Source organism: Urocitellus parryii, chromosome X, assembly GCF_045843805.1.
Source record: "Urocitellus parryii isolate mUroPar1 chromosome X, mUroPar1.hap1, whole genome shotgun sequence".
NCBI lineage: Eukaryota > Metazoa > Chordata > Mammalia > Rodentia > Sciuridae > Urocitellus > Urocitellus parryii.
In genome coordinates, this window is record NC_135547.1 from 46,830,846 (window position 1) to 46,845,946 (window position 15,101).

At 37.8% G+C, this 15,101-nt stretch overlaps 1 protein-coding gene across 1 annotated transcript; it reads left to right on the top strand.

The window, feature by feature from the left end:
• The first annotated feature begins 12,425 nt into the window (after positions 1 to 12,425).
• On the top strand, positions 12,426 to 13,805 carry LOC144250672 (endogenous retrovirus group K member 5 Gag polyprotein-like). Its single transcript, XM_077793623.1, has one exon. It carries the CDS (start codon positions 12,426 to 12,428, stop codon positions 13,803 to 13,805), a length of 1,380 nt encoding a protein of 459 aa, XP_077649749.1.
• The last annotated feature ends 1,296 nt before the right edge of the window (positions 13,806 to 15,101 follow it).

Consider the following 15,101-nt stretch of genomic DNA (forward strand, 5'->3'; position numbering starts at 1 on the left):
GGAAGCTATTCTCCTCACTCATCAAGGCTCATGCAGATCTAAGGAGGGGGATGGGAGTAGCTTAAGATAAAATGAAATAAAACATAAGGTTCTTAGTGAGATCTGGAAATTTTTCCTTAATATATTAATTTAATCTTGCTTCAATTCTTGGTTAATTTCAAGAGTTTTAAAAATGTATATTTTGATATTACTTCTAAAATTTCTTTCATTTAATCAAGCAGATAATTTATGGAAGTTCTCAGCACAGCATTCTGCATGTCATTATCAAATTATCTCTCTATTAATATTGTTTACGTATATATTTCTCATTTTGACATATTTATAAAATTAATTACAGAAATATATGGGTCAATATTCAATAATTTTATTTACCATGTTCTATTTTAATATTAATTTCACTTAGATAAAATTTTACATAATTTTGAAAGGAATACATATTAAAAATCAGGTTTTCTGGTTATTAAATATGTTGCTTTATGGGGGATTTTCTAAATTCACAAAATACATCAAGTTTTTTATACTTTTCTAGGATCTAAGACATCTAGAAAACCCTAAATATTATATTTTCATTCAGATTTTAAAAATATGTTAACAGCAATTTTATTTTGAGTCATTTCACAAAATGTTTTAAATGTATTTTGTTCCATGCTTCTTATTATTTTTAGTTTCCTAATTCATAATAAGTCAAATTTAATCATGCATAATTTTAAATAACAATATTTAATTTTTTAGTTTATGTGTCTTCATTAAACCTATTTCAAGTATTATGTCAGGAAAATAGTAGACTAGGATGAACCAGAACATAATTCATCCTTTACATATTGATCAAACCACAAGATATAGGGCAAAATATCCCTGTAGGAATAATGGAAAATACTTAAAGTGTTTGGAAACAAACTTAGAAATAAGAAGAAGGCACAATTAAATTGTTGGAAAGTTCATGAAATTTTTCCTAATTTTTGCCCCTTTAGCTTCACAGTGTAGATGACTCAAATTGTAGGAAGCAGAGCAGACAGTATATGCAGCATTTTAAATTATATGGAGGCTTTTTGAAGGATTGGACTGTTTAACTTCACTCTAATCACAAGTAACTTTAAGTGACATAGCTCAGATTTAGGATGGTAAAAGACATAAATTTAGTTGTGAGCAGAGTGTGTAAAACTTTTAGGGAGACTACAGATCCACAGATGCATGGGGTAATAGATTATGATTTGAAGAACACAATATAACTTATAAGTTCCCAGGATGTATCTGGAGTGAGATTATTTGAGATAAGGTACTTATAAGAAGCCCTGAATAGTAGAATTTTGAAAACAGTAAGCATTGTATCCCAGTCAAAGTACATGTTCAACAAATAAGAGATTTTCAGCATTTGTCAGAGGGTGATCACAAAGGTTGGACAGTTTTCCCACTGAAAATATTATGAAAGTTGAATGCTTTTCCAAATATTCACTTTTTGAAAAGATATAAAATGGAATAAGGCAATCACAAAAAGAAGATCATGGAATATTCAAATGAATAAAATAAACTGGCAGAAACCATTATTAAATACAAGATCATCAGTTATACTAGAGAAATTATTTAAAACAACAATTAGACATATGTTCAAAGAGCTAAAAGAAAACATGAATAAGGAAAGAAGAGCAATAGGGCGCAATATATGAACAAACTGAAAACATCAACAAAGCACTAGTAATTTTATAAATAAACTAAAAAGAAATTCTGGAGCTGAAAAATATGATTGTATTAAAAAATTTAGAAGAGAGCCTCAAAGCTGAACTTGAATAAGCAGGAAAAAAAGTCTTCCAAATTGAAGAGAGTGAATTTTAAACTATCAAGTTTGAGGAATCCAAACAAAAATATGAAGAAATGTTAAGAAACCTAAGAACTTACCATCATGAGACTTACACTATGGAAGTCTCATAAGCAGAGATTAAAAAAATGGAAAGAGAAGTAATTTTATTAAATAATTATCACAAATTTCTCAAGTTTGATACAATATGTGAATATAAAAATGCAAATTTCTAAAATAACTTCAAGGATAATTAAGCCAAAGAAATTCAGGATGAGACACTTTAAAACCACATATATTTAAAGATAAAGACAAAGAGAATCTTGAAAGCTCCAAGAGAAAAGTAAGTTGTAATATATAAAGAATCCCTAATAAAATTATCAGTGGTTTTTCCAGCATAAATTTTACAGTATAAAAGGCAAATAAATTATATATTTAAAGCAATGTAAGAAGAAGAAAAAGCAACATAAATCAAGACTTTTTTAGCTGGCAAAGTTGAACCTCAAAGTGAGGGGGAAATTGAAACATTCCCAGACAAATGAAAGCTGAGAGTATTCATTGCTACTAAATGTATGCTACAAGAATACTAAAAGGAGTCTTTAAGTTGAAATAAAATAACTCATGGGAGCTTCTTTTTCTCTTCTATTACATGAGAACACAAGATAATACTTTATCTGTGAAAAAGAGAGCTCTCCCCAGAAACCAATTTGGTCAGCTCTTGATGTTAGACTTTCCAGCCTCCAGAACTATAAAAAATAAATTTCTGTTGCTTATAAATTGCTCATTAGAAAGAATTTTCTTATCACAGACTGGAAAAATTAAGATAGAAAAAAAGCAGTCATTGGGGAAGGAAGAAACTCTGGTTTCTACAGCTGTCTACATAATTTGAGGCTAATGTGTTGAAAAAGTTTTGTTTTACATTTGGAAAAAAGTGTACAAATTCATAAATTTGCGACTTCAAAAATTAAAAGATATTATAGTTTAGATCTGTAACATCCTGTTGAGCCCATAATCTGGAAAGTAGCCTATGTTGCCTATGTGAGGATTCTTAGGGCTCGGCACACAAGTCCAGATATCTGTGATCTGGAACACAGACTATGATCAAGCCCCATTACAGTGGTAACCTGGTGACACTCAGGCAAATAGCCTGTTCCTTTTCTTTCTGCTTTTTACCACTGACTTTCCAGCCCATCGGTAACCGCTCTTAAGGGTGTTGGTAGCTCATTGGATTATTAAAGTCCTCAGCTAATTTCCCCAGTAACAGGCTATGCATTAAAAGCTTGCCTATGCAATAATAAAGTAGATTGAGTTCTCTAAAACTGGTCTCCAGAGGTCTCTTTTTGACTGTGTCGCCACACCCTCCTCAGCTATTTGGTGAGCTTCAGCTGGACCCAGTGAGTGCACAATATCCACCAAAGGATCATATGATAAGTGCTTATTTCCCAACTATTTAACACTATCAGAAGGTCATGAAAATTGTACATGATGGGATTTATTTTGGGAAGTAAGTCCCTGGAGTCATGTCCTTGAAGGTTATATTGTGATTCTGGCTCCTTTCTTGCTTGCTCCCATTTTGCCTCCTTGCTACCATGAAATGAGCATCTTTTCTCTGACATAGAATAAGTGCCTCACCACAGATCCAAAAACAATGGAGAGAACTGGCCTTAGACTGAAATAGTAATACAAAATAAATCTTCCCCAGCAGTTCATGAGGCTAAGGCAGGAGGCTTGCTAGTTCAAATCTAGCCTAAGCAATGGTGAGGCATTAACCAACTCAGTGAGACCCTGTCTCTAAATAAATACAAAATAGGGCTGGGGATTTGGCTCAGTGATCAAGTGAATCCTCGCTAGCCCACACAAAATAAATAAAAAATAAATCATTTCTCCTTCAAGTTAATTTTCTCAGGAATTTTGTTACATTGATCAAAGTCTAACAGAAAATTAGTACTGAAAAGTGGTCATTACTTTTGTCTATACTTGACTAGGTGGTTCAGAAGCCCTTGAAACTCACTTATCGGAGCAATTCAGTTTTAGAAAAGTTTGGAGATGCACTATAGAGATACCTTAGCACACTTTAGGCAGAACTTGCTGAACAATACTGGTGGGAGCTCACAAGACCAGAATGCTGATAGGAATGTGTACAGTAAAGTTTGTCCTATTAGGGGTCAAGTGGAAATAGAAATTTTGGGGAAATTGGAATAGGGACCATATGTGTTAAACTCTGACAAAACCAATCAAAACAAAACAAAAATTGTCTTCCTAATATCTATTCTCTGAGACTCTGTATGAGGTTGAGTTTAAAGGTGCCAGAATATACTTTGCCAGAGGTAATATTAAGGAAGCATAACATTCAGGAGATTGCATGTCTATTCAATATTGCTTTTAATCAGATTTATTGTGAGAACCATGAGAAAGAGATAGAGAATAAAATTTGAAAAATTTACAATTTGGTCAGAAAGAAGGTGGGTGTAAAGTTTCAGCATAAGAGTGTGTGGTTGTTGAGAAGATTAGCTTTATTACAAATAAACCAAGTATTTGCACTGGAACAATGGGAAAGAGATGTTGAGGCCATATCAGGAATCAGCATGACCTTACTCCTCACAGGCTCAAAGATATAAAAGTTAAAACCTCTTCTTTGATCCAAAAGATCACTATGGGTGTCATTATTCCAGGATTTTTTTCACCATACTCAGTAATACATATAGTTAATGCTCACTGCAGCTATGGTCCAATTGGGACTGAGTACTATTTCAGATGAAGGCAAAATTTTGCATCATCCATGTGGTGCTTGTTTTGCATGCAAGGAGAACATGAGTTGTGGTGTCATGGACGCTTCAATTTAGATTTTTTTTTAATACCTGGGAGGTTATACAGTGAGTTGTAGGGTTGGGATACCTGAGAATAGTCCCTGAGCAGGTGATGTGCAAAGCTTGGAGAGTGAAGCTAAATCTACAATGGAGATGGTAGGAAGATAGATATGCTAGAAATATGGAAAGTCTTCTGAGGAAAACCATAGACAGCTAGTAGAACCAACCCAAGAAAGTAGCCATATGGGTTGCAGTGAGCAAAGTCATAGGTATAGGGCTGCCCAAGACCTTTGGAGGTCACAGCATTGCATTTTGGCACGGATATTAGAATTGGAGCTATAGGATTCAATGTTCTTCCTACTGGCCCTTAGTATTACTTTAGTCTTATTTCTCATTTTTTATTCTTATATTCTTATATTTCTCCTTTTTGGTTTGCAATGCTTACCACATACCATTTTATGTTGGAGATATGTATTTATAAGGGTTCACAGTTAAAAGATAACCTTAAGTCTCAGAGCAGACTTTTGCCATGGAGGTATGACACTTTCTGATTTAAAAATGTAATAATGTTACAAGAAACATAATAGTGTGGACTGGCACAAAAATAGACATATGCAGCAATTAAATAGAATAAGAAATCCATGAATAAACCTCATATACATAGTCAAATGGTTTTCAAGAAGAATAACAAGATCTTTTAATAGAGAAGAATTATCTTAGGTATTGTGTTAGAAGGAGGAAAATCTAACAGTATAAAAATGCCAACAAGCATACACACATTCACATGCATATATAATATACACATAAACATAATCATACCCATAAACACATGTAGAGAATGAAATTGAAAATTTCTATGATACACAGTAAAGGCAAATATGACTTCATTTCTAATGACATTTAAATGTCCTCTTGCATATCAGTACTGTTTTCAGTCAATAGTGAATCTTATATACAGACATTTTTATGTTGGCATATATTTTTATATTATTATGCTCTTACTTATTCAAACATAAGCAAAGTTATATATACAATTTTATATTGTCTATGTTGAAAAATGTTCCACCTAAAACAAAAAATAGGGGTAAAAATCCTCAATATATAAAATGATATGTGAAATATTTAAGTATGAGCTTGAGTTGAGAAGTGAGAAATCTGGATCCTACAATAATAGAAATGTTATAATCTATTTTCTTCATTTTTTCTTGAAATTTATACAGTATATACAATAATCATTACTTCAGATTTGAATGATAAAATTAAATAATTATTTTGAAAAATCTTTGAAAATTATGATAATGAATTCAAATAAATTATTGAAATTAAGTACTTTGGAAATAAAATTTGCAAGTTACTTCGTTTTACCTTTTGTTCATGAAAATTTTCATCTTGAAGTCTAGTATAGAAGCAGGGCTTTTGATTTGATATTATATATTATAAATGAATTATAAAAAATCTTTGTAGTCTGCTCTAGCAATATGAAATTATTATATGAAAGGTAGAAATACCTTTTCATAAACAACAATATTTTTCTTTTCAGGGTCATGTTTGCAAAATTCTGTTAACAAATAAAAATAAAAAAAATATGACATTTAACGTACACTAATTCAATGCCACATGTGAAAATTGGAAGAATTGCTTTACAATTGTCATGATTTAAGTTGTACATTCTTCATAGGTTAAAATTAAAATACATGTTGCATCACAGTATCATTAAAGGCTTAAATGGTTTATAGAAAATGAAGATAATATATATTAAAATGTACAAAATTACAAACAGAAAAAAAGAGGTGGAAATTTATTTTAATTGGGATGTAATTCAGCATAGAGAAATTGCCTAGCATGCAGAGGCCCTGGATTCTATTCACATAACACCAAGAAAAGAGGAGAAAATACTTAAATAAAAAATAAGAAAGTATAAGTCAATATAAGCAAAATATATTAAATATACTATGCTGAGGGCCATTGCCAAGTAGGAATGACGCATCGAAATTTCCTTGCCAGTGTACCCCATGTTGCTTAGAGGAAGGACTCATGGAAATGGACTTGCCTTGGACATTCGCTATGACATTGCATGTATGTTTGAGAAAGGTGACCCTGCTCAAGGACCAGGGTGGATCTGGGTTTAGGGAGGATCCTACTGGATTAGGGCAGATCCAGGTTTAGGGTGTATCCTGCAGGTTTTAGGGAGTATCCCGCTCCTTGAGTTTAGGGCGTTCCCAGTTTAGGACAATCTGGGTTTAGGGCGGTTCCAGGTTTAAGGTTATTCCTGCTGGGAATAGGGCGTATCCTGCTGCCTGAGTTCCCATTGAGTTCTAGTGGGATTCAGAAAATATTTGGGATTTAAAGCCTGGTGGAGTATGTGAATTTGGGCCCAGAACTTGGATTTCCCCAGAATGTGTGTAGAGGCCGGTGTGAGTTTGGGAACAAAGAATTGCTATTTGAATCTACAAAGCTGTGAGTGGCTCCTGATCTTGTGCCCAGCCAGACTGCGGCATTTGGTGGTCTGTATGCGGAACATCTGAAACTTGGAGGTAAGTGAAATTGCTCACCCCTGAGGGAAGGCAAGAGAATGGGTGACAATTTTAAAAAACAATGTGTTCTTGTTTTGATTTATTTTGTTTTTATTTCAAATTGCCTGTCCCTAGAAATTTCTCAGGCAAACTGGGAAAAATAGTTGGCTCAAGGTTTGAAGTTTGTCGGCCCTGAGGAAGAGAAAATTGATACAACGATTTTTTATTCTATTTTTGTTTCATTCAGTTTCGGTTTTGTTTCGTGTTATCTTATTGGGTTGCGTTATATTTATAGTAGATTAGAAATTAGTAAAAAACAAACCGAAAAGGTGTTAAGTAAATTGTTAGAGGTTCAGACCATGGAGAAAGACATTTTAGATCAAGCAAAAGAGAAGTTCTCTCCAGCTAGTCAGACAGAGGAAGAAAATTGAAAGGAAAAGGGGTTATTAGGAAAAAGGCCACAACAGGAGGCTGGTACTAACTCCGTTTTATTACCAGAGGGCATAATTCAACCAACAGCCCCACCGATGGAGACAGCTGAGTGGCCTTCAAACTCCGTCGTAGATAAATGGGATTATCAAAGATTACCATGCCCTGTACTTGAACAGGTAGGAGGGCATCGAATTCACTGTGCTTTAGATTTTAAAACAGTAAAGCAGTTAAAGGAGGCTGTAACAACCTATGGTCCCCAAGCTCCCTTCACGGTAAGCATGATCGAGTCCATTACTAACTTGGACATGACGCCAGCTGATTGGGCTAGCATGTGTAAATCTGTGCTAAATGGAGGACAATATTTGTTATGGAAGGTTGCCAATGAGGAATTTTGCACGGAGACAGCTAGGAGAAATGCAGCAGCCAGTTATCCTCAAAGAAATCTAGATATGTTGTTAGGAAAAGGACATTATGAGGGTCAACGGCAACAAATTGAATATGATCCTGCTATATATGCACAAATTGCTACAGAAGCAGTTAGGGCATGGAAGACTTTACAAGGACATGGAGATTTACAAGGTCAGCTATCTAAGGTAATATGGAGAACTAATGAACCTTATGCTGACTTTGTAGATAGGCTTATTCAAACAGTTGCCAGAATTTTGGGGGATACAGAACAAACAATGCCATTAATAAAACAACTGGCTTATGACCAAGCAAATCTTTGCTGCAGAGAGGTTATTAGACCATGGAGACATGAAGATTTAAACACATATATTAAATTATGTAGATATATTAATGAACAAGGGCAAGTCTTGACAGCTGCAATACAATAGGCTTTAGATGCCAGGCCAAAAACATGCTATAATTGTGAACAAACAGGACATTTTAAAAGGAGTTGCCCCATAGGAGGAGGGTTTAACAAAACTAGATATCAGGAATAGAATACCTGGTATTTGCCCACGATGCCATAGAGGGAGACATTGGGCTAATGAATGCCGTTCTCAAACCACCATAGAGGGTACTCCGTTATCAAAAAACTGACAAGGACCAGGTATTTACCCACAATATCGTGGAGAAAGGCATCAGGCTCCATTGCCAAAACATGGACTGGGGGGCCCAATGTTCCGGGGCCCACAACCACAAATATATGAGGCAGTGGGAGAACCCAGTAACACCATCACGGTGGTGCCCAGGACACATTGTCCATTAAATCCCTCATCAGACAAACCCGAGGGAGCGCAGGGTTGGACATTTGCGCCTCTGTCAGAGCAGTACTAACTCCAGAGATGGGAGTTCAAATCATTCCCAGAGGAGTAAAAGGACCTCTTCCCCAAGGAACAGTAGGCTTATTATTGGGAAATAGTTCATCTACATTAAAAGGACTTATGATAAGTCCTGGGCTAATTGATCCCGATTATGTAGGTGAAATAAAAATTATAGATAGTTCTCCAAGAGGTATATCAGTAATTTCACCTGGAGATAGAATAGCACAGTTGATAATAATACCCAGCCTACATAATAAATTCTCCAGTCGTAGTGAAAAAAGAGGTTCCAGGGGATTAGGCTCCACAGGTGTAGATTGGGCTATGCTGTCTTTAAATTTAGATTCTCGCCTAATGCTAAAACTAAATATTCAAGGACATGAGTTTAATGGGCTACTGGACACAGGTGCTGACCTTAGCATAATATCTCGTCAAGAATGGCCAAAACATTGGCCATTACAACAAGCCACTCAAACGCTTCGAGGCCTAGGAGTGGCGACTAATCCCCATAGAAGAGCAATGATATTAGATTGGAAGGATCCTGAAGGATGTGAAGGAACAATACAGCCATATGTATTGGATAATCTCCCTATAAATTTATGGGGACAAGATATCCTAGATCAACTAGGTTTGATGTTAACAAATAACATCAATCCTAATGTGCCCACTACTGGAGCTAGACAAGGTTTTAAGAAAGAAAAAAGATTAGGAGAACAAGAACAAGGTATAGCAGCACCAATTCAAATAGATCAAGGAATAAACAGACATGGGTTGGATTTTCAGAAAGGGCCACTGAGACAATCGAAATTACTTGGAAATCAGAAAGACCAGTATGGGTTCCTCAGTGGCCCCTGACTAAAGAAAAGATACAAGTAGCCCATGATCTGGTCAAACAACAATTTGTGGAAGGACATATCCAACCTTCCGTATCTCCCCATAATACTCCCATTTTTGTCATCAAAAAGAAATCTGGTAAATGGAGATTATTGCAAGATTTAAGAGCCATTAATAATGAGATGGTTATTATGGGACCTGCTCAATCAGGGATTCCTCAATTGTCTGCTTTACCAAAAACCTGGCATGTTTTAGCTATAGATATTAAAGATTGTTTTTTTTTCAATTCCAATTCATCCTGAGGATAGTCCACGTTTTGCATTTACTATCCCTGCATTAAATCATGAAGGTCCTGATCAGAGATATGAATGGAAAGTACTCCCTCAAGGGATGGCTAACAGTCCAACTATGTGTCAAATCTATGTTAACAAAGCAATGCAGCCACTTAGAAATCAAAATCCTGAACTAAAAATATTTCACTATATGGATGATGTATTATTAGCACATAAAGTTAAAAACACATTGCTAGAATGTTATGCCATACTTACAAACTTGTTAAAAAATTATAATCTAGAGATAGGAATAGATAAAGTACAATTAAATTTTCCAATTAATTATTTAGGAGTTCTATTATCCTCAGCCATGGTCTGTCCACCAAAAATTCAAATACGAGTAGATCAACTCAAATCACTTAACGACTTTCAAAAGTTATTGGGAGACATAAATTGGATAAGGCCTTATCTAGGCATACCAACAGGAGAGTTGGGACCTTTTTTTGATATTCTTAAAGGTCCATCAGATCCAAATTCACCCCGAATGTTAACTCCTAAAGCTAGAAAGGCATTAAAAATTATTGAAACATATATGGAAAATATACATCTGGATAGAATTGATATAAGTTTACCTTTATTATTTATTGTACTACCAACAAAAAATATTCCTTCAGGAGTATTTTGGCAAGAAGGTCCATTATTGTGGATACATTTATCTTATTCTCCTAACACTGTTCTTACTAGGTATCCTGAGGCTGTAGGACAATTAATACTCAAAGGAATAAAAGCAGCAAAGGGCGTGTTTGGAATTTCTCCCAATAAAATTATTACTCCATATACTATGAATCAAATTGATGAGTTAGCTGATGAGTTAAATACTTGGGCAATAATCATGTGTAAATCTAATGTTTCATTTGATAATCATTTACCATCTAATCCTTTGTTGTCTTTTTGGTCTAAGCATCCTGTAGTTTTTCCTAAACTGACAAGAAAAACACCTCTCATGAATGCTCCAAATATATTCACTGATGGGTCTAATAATGGTACAGCAGCAGTATTTACCCCTGATCAAAGTGTTACATTTTTAGTACCCAAACAATCAGCTCAAAAGGTAGAGCTCAATGCAGTTTTACAAGCTTTTGTGATGTTCAAAGATTCTGTATTTAATTTATTTTCTGATAGTCAATATATAGTTAATGCTATTATATCCCTTGAAGATGCTGGTAGGATTTCCCCTTCTTCTACTGTTTTCTCTTTGTTTTCCACTATACAAAGTCTAATCTGGGACAGAAAAGATCCATTCTTTATAGGACATATTAGGGCACATACAGGATTGCCTGGAGCCCTTAGTTTGGGCAATGATTTAGCAGATAAAACTACACATGGCATACAGATGACATGGCATAAAGAAGATGATTTGACTCAAATCCATAATAGCTGGTATCCAGAGCTCCAGCTTGGCTATTCTTATATCTGCGACAGTGATTAACCAGGGTTGCTTTTTCAATATCTATTTTATTATTGCATTTTTCCCACATCATAAAGTTCTATTTTATTTTTTGAGCTCATACAGACCTAGGTTAATGTTTTTCTGATCAGTTTTACTTTTTGACTGTGGAGTTTTTAATCATTGCAATGGAGATTTCACCTAGGTAAAGCTACAAGGCCTTTACTATTGTCTTATGTGTTGTATGTTATGAGTGCACACTTCTGTTTTGTGTTGTATGTCTGTATGTGTGTATGTCCATATTTCATATATGAGGAGCGCTCATGAAAAAATGGATCCAAATTATTTTTTTATTCACATGATTTAAATGGTTTAATTTAAATTAGGTAAACAGCTGTTAAGGATTGTTTTTAAAATTGGTTAACAAATCTGTTTGTTTACTAATTTAAATTAGGTAAACAGCTGTTAAGGATTGTTTTTAATGGAGGTTAACAGATCTGTTTTGCTGGTAGCAGGCCTTTCCCAGGCCCCTGAGGCCCAGACCCCAGGTAGCAGGCCTTTCCCAGGCCCCTGAGGCCCAGTGCCCAGTTCTTTGTAATGCATGTCAAAGTGGCCAGCTCACTAGGCCATGAAAGCAGGCTTGCGGTTTTCCTGCTTGTCTGCCTGAGACATATGTGTTCCACAGGAACGCCAGGAACGTCTTGATCTTTTTCTGCTCTGGTGGACTCCCTGATAAGAGAAGTTTCAGTGTCTAACAATGGCAGATGTCGTAGGCGAATTTCTCCCCTCTCCCTCCCTTTTCTGAGTAATTTTCCACTCCTGCTGCTTGGGGGATATAAGGGGAGGATGTTAGTAATAAAGAGAGACTCCTGGATGAAGAACCTTGGTGTCCTGTGTATTTCTTAACCTCATCGTCCCTCGCCGGACTCGGTTCCAGTTAGCTGGACGTGGCAGAGTGGAGGTCCCACCGATTCGGAAAGAGGGGTAAGCGAATGAGGCTCACCTTCTAGGAGAAGGGGGAGGATTGGTTAATAAGTATATAAGAAAAAGGGGGGTGCGCACCATGGGTAACTCAACAGCAAAGCTTCGTCTGGCCAACGAGGTTAAAGAGCTGTTAAGCAAGCAAGGAACAGGAATAAAAACCAAAACTGCAACTGAATTTGTTGAAACTATAGCCCAGGCTTGTCCTTGGTTTCTGACAGGGGGATTTCTTAATAATACTGATTGGGACCTGGTAAAACAGGACCTCCAAAAAATTTTGAGAGACAGTGGTCCAGACAGTATACCCATTGCTACCTTCTCCCTATGGAGATTGGTAAAAGATGCTCTATTGACAGATAAAGTCAAGATCAAAGAACAACTTGCTGAGTGTGAACAAGCCCTTAATGAGGTACAGGAAGAACAAGTGGCTGCGTCCTTAAAGGACGAGAATTCTGACCAGGGCTCAAAGAAAAGGACTAAAAAGCGCCTCCGAGTGTCCGCCCCAGAGGGGGAGGAGGGAGACTCTAGTTCTCTTTCCGAAGAGGAGGGAGAACTAGAGAGGCAGATAGAGGAATTGGAGGGTCGCTTAAGTAGATCAAATTGGAAAGATTCCAATACCCCAGGAGCTGCCTCTCTGGCTGCCACCGCTCCCCCTCCTTATAATCCTAATTGGGATCCAGACAATCCCCGAAGACAGGGAGGGGTCCAGTGGCGCGCCAAACATGCCCTGGCTTTTCCGGTGGCAGAAACCCGTGATGAGGATGGGCCACCGGTCAGGACGCATGTTCCCTTAGCTTTTAAAGACATTAAGCAGTTGAAGGAGGCTGTCACTAACTACGGACCTCATGCCCCTTTCACTTTGACACTTTTTGAGGCCTTTTCTGCCAACCAGTTAACTCCTGGTGACTGGCAACAGCTTTGCAGGGCGGTGTTATCGGGAGGAGATTTCTTGCTTTGGAAAAGTGAAAATCAGGAAAGGTGCCGAGAATTGGCTCATATCAATCAAGATGCTAGGTTCCCACAGCGTAATCTGGAGATGTTGACTGGGTCCGGACAGTATGCCTCTCTGAATCAACAAATTAACTATGACCCCGGGGTATACGCCCAGATTGCAACAGCAGCAATCCACGCCTGGAAGGCATTGCCCCTTTCTAATTCTGAGACAAAAATTTCAAAAATTACTCAAGGACCCTCTGAATCTTACTCTGACTTCATTGCCCGATTAATGCAGGTGGCAGGAAAAATATTCCCTAACTTGGAAAAGGCCATGCCAGTTATTAAACAATTGGCTTATGAAAATGAAAATTCCTATTGCCAAACTGCTATTAAGTCTTCTAGGGCAAGGAGTGTTGATGACATGATCCGAGCTTGCAAAGATATTGATGGAGCTCATATTACTGGACAGGTCCTGGCTGCTGCCCTTAAAACAGGATTGTCAGGGTCTGATGGTAAAAGGGCCTGACCCAAAGGTTGCTTCCAATGTGGAAAGGAGGGACATATTAAGCGGAGTTGTCCCGAAGGGAATAGACGGGGCCGAGAAGGCACCCCTGGCCCCTGTCCCAGGTGCGGTAAGGGAAATCATTGGAGCAGTGAGTGTCGTTCTAAGTTTGATGCTCAGGGACACCCCTTGCAGCCGGGAAACGGGAACAGGGGCCCGCCCCGGGCCCCGGAAGCCAGAGTGTACGGGGCAATCCAGGGACGGAATGGGGCTCCGGGGAGTGGGCGACTTCGTCACCTTCCTCAGACCAATCCCTTTCTGTCCGGGAGCTCCCCCGAGGGACACCCAGAAGTGCAGGATTGGACCTCAGTTCCACCTCCCGAGCGGTACTAACTCCACAGATGGGCCCCCAGACCCTGCCAACCGGGACTTTTGGCCCCTTGCCAGAAGGAACTGTAGGATTGATCCTTGGAAGAGGTAGTGCTTTCCATAAAGGACTTAGGATACTCACAGGTGTAGTTGATAGTGATTATCATGGGGAGTTAAAGATTGTTGCTGAGGCAACTCAGGGGATTGTTAACATTCCCCCGGGGAGAGAATAGCACAACTATTATTGTTGCCAGTAGCACCATTGCCCAATCGAGCCTTACAGATAACTCGGGGTGCTGGCAGCTTCGGCTCCACCGGCAGCCCTCAGGCCTTTTGGATAGCGCATTTAGACTCCTGGCCACAATTAACCATTAGGATACAAGATAAAATCTTTAAAGGAATATTAGATACAGGAGCTGATGTCTCTGTTGTCTCTAAAAGACAATGGCCATCTGCTTGGCCTCTCCAAGATCCCTCAGCTGTCTTACAGGGGATCGGGCAAACTAGACCAGAAAAAAGCGCCTCTTTTCTAAAATGGAGAGATGAGGAAGGACACAGTGGTTACTTTCAGCCTTACGTGGTGGCCGGACTCCCCACAAACCTTTGGGGAAGGGACCTGCTTCAACAAATGGGAGCTATTCTTACCACTCAAACCCTAAAAGGGAGTAATAGATTTGTTAATGATATGATGTTAGATATGGGATGGCTTCCCGGAAAAGGACTGGGGAAAAATCATGAGGGAAGGGTCACGCCTGTGGATCCCACGGAGGAAGTCACCCAAAGGGGTGGGGACCGAAAGGGGCTAGGAAATTTTTCCTAGGGGCCACTGAAGTGCGGCCATGTCCTCTATCTATCACTTGGCTATCAGATGACCCTGTGTGGATAGAACAGTGGCCCCTAACCAAGGACAAGTTACAGGCTGCAACCCTTCTAGTTCAAGAACAGCTTAGG

Excerpts from the sequence above, each read along its gene's own strand:
- LOC144250672 (XM_077793623.1), top strand. The coding sequence starts at position 12,426 with ATGGGTAACTCAACAGCAAAGCTTCGTCTGGCCAACGAGGTTAAAGAG.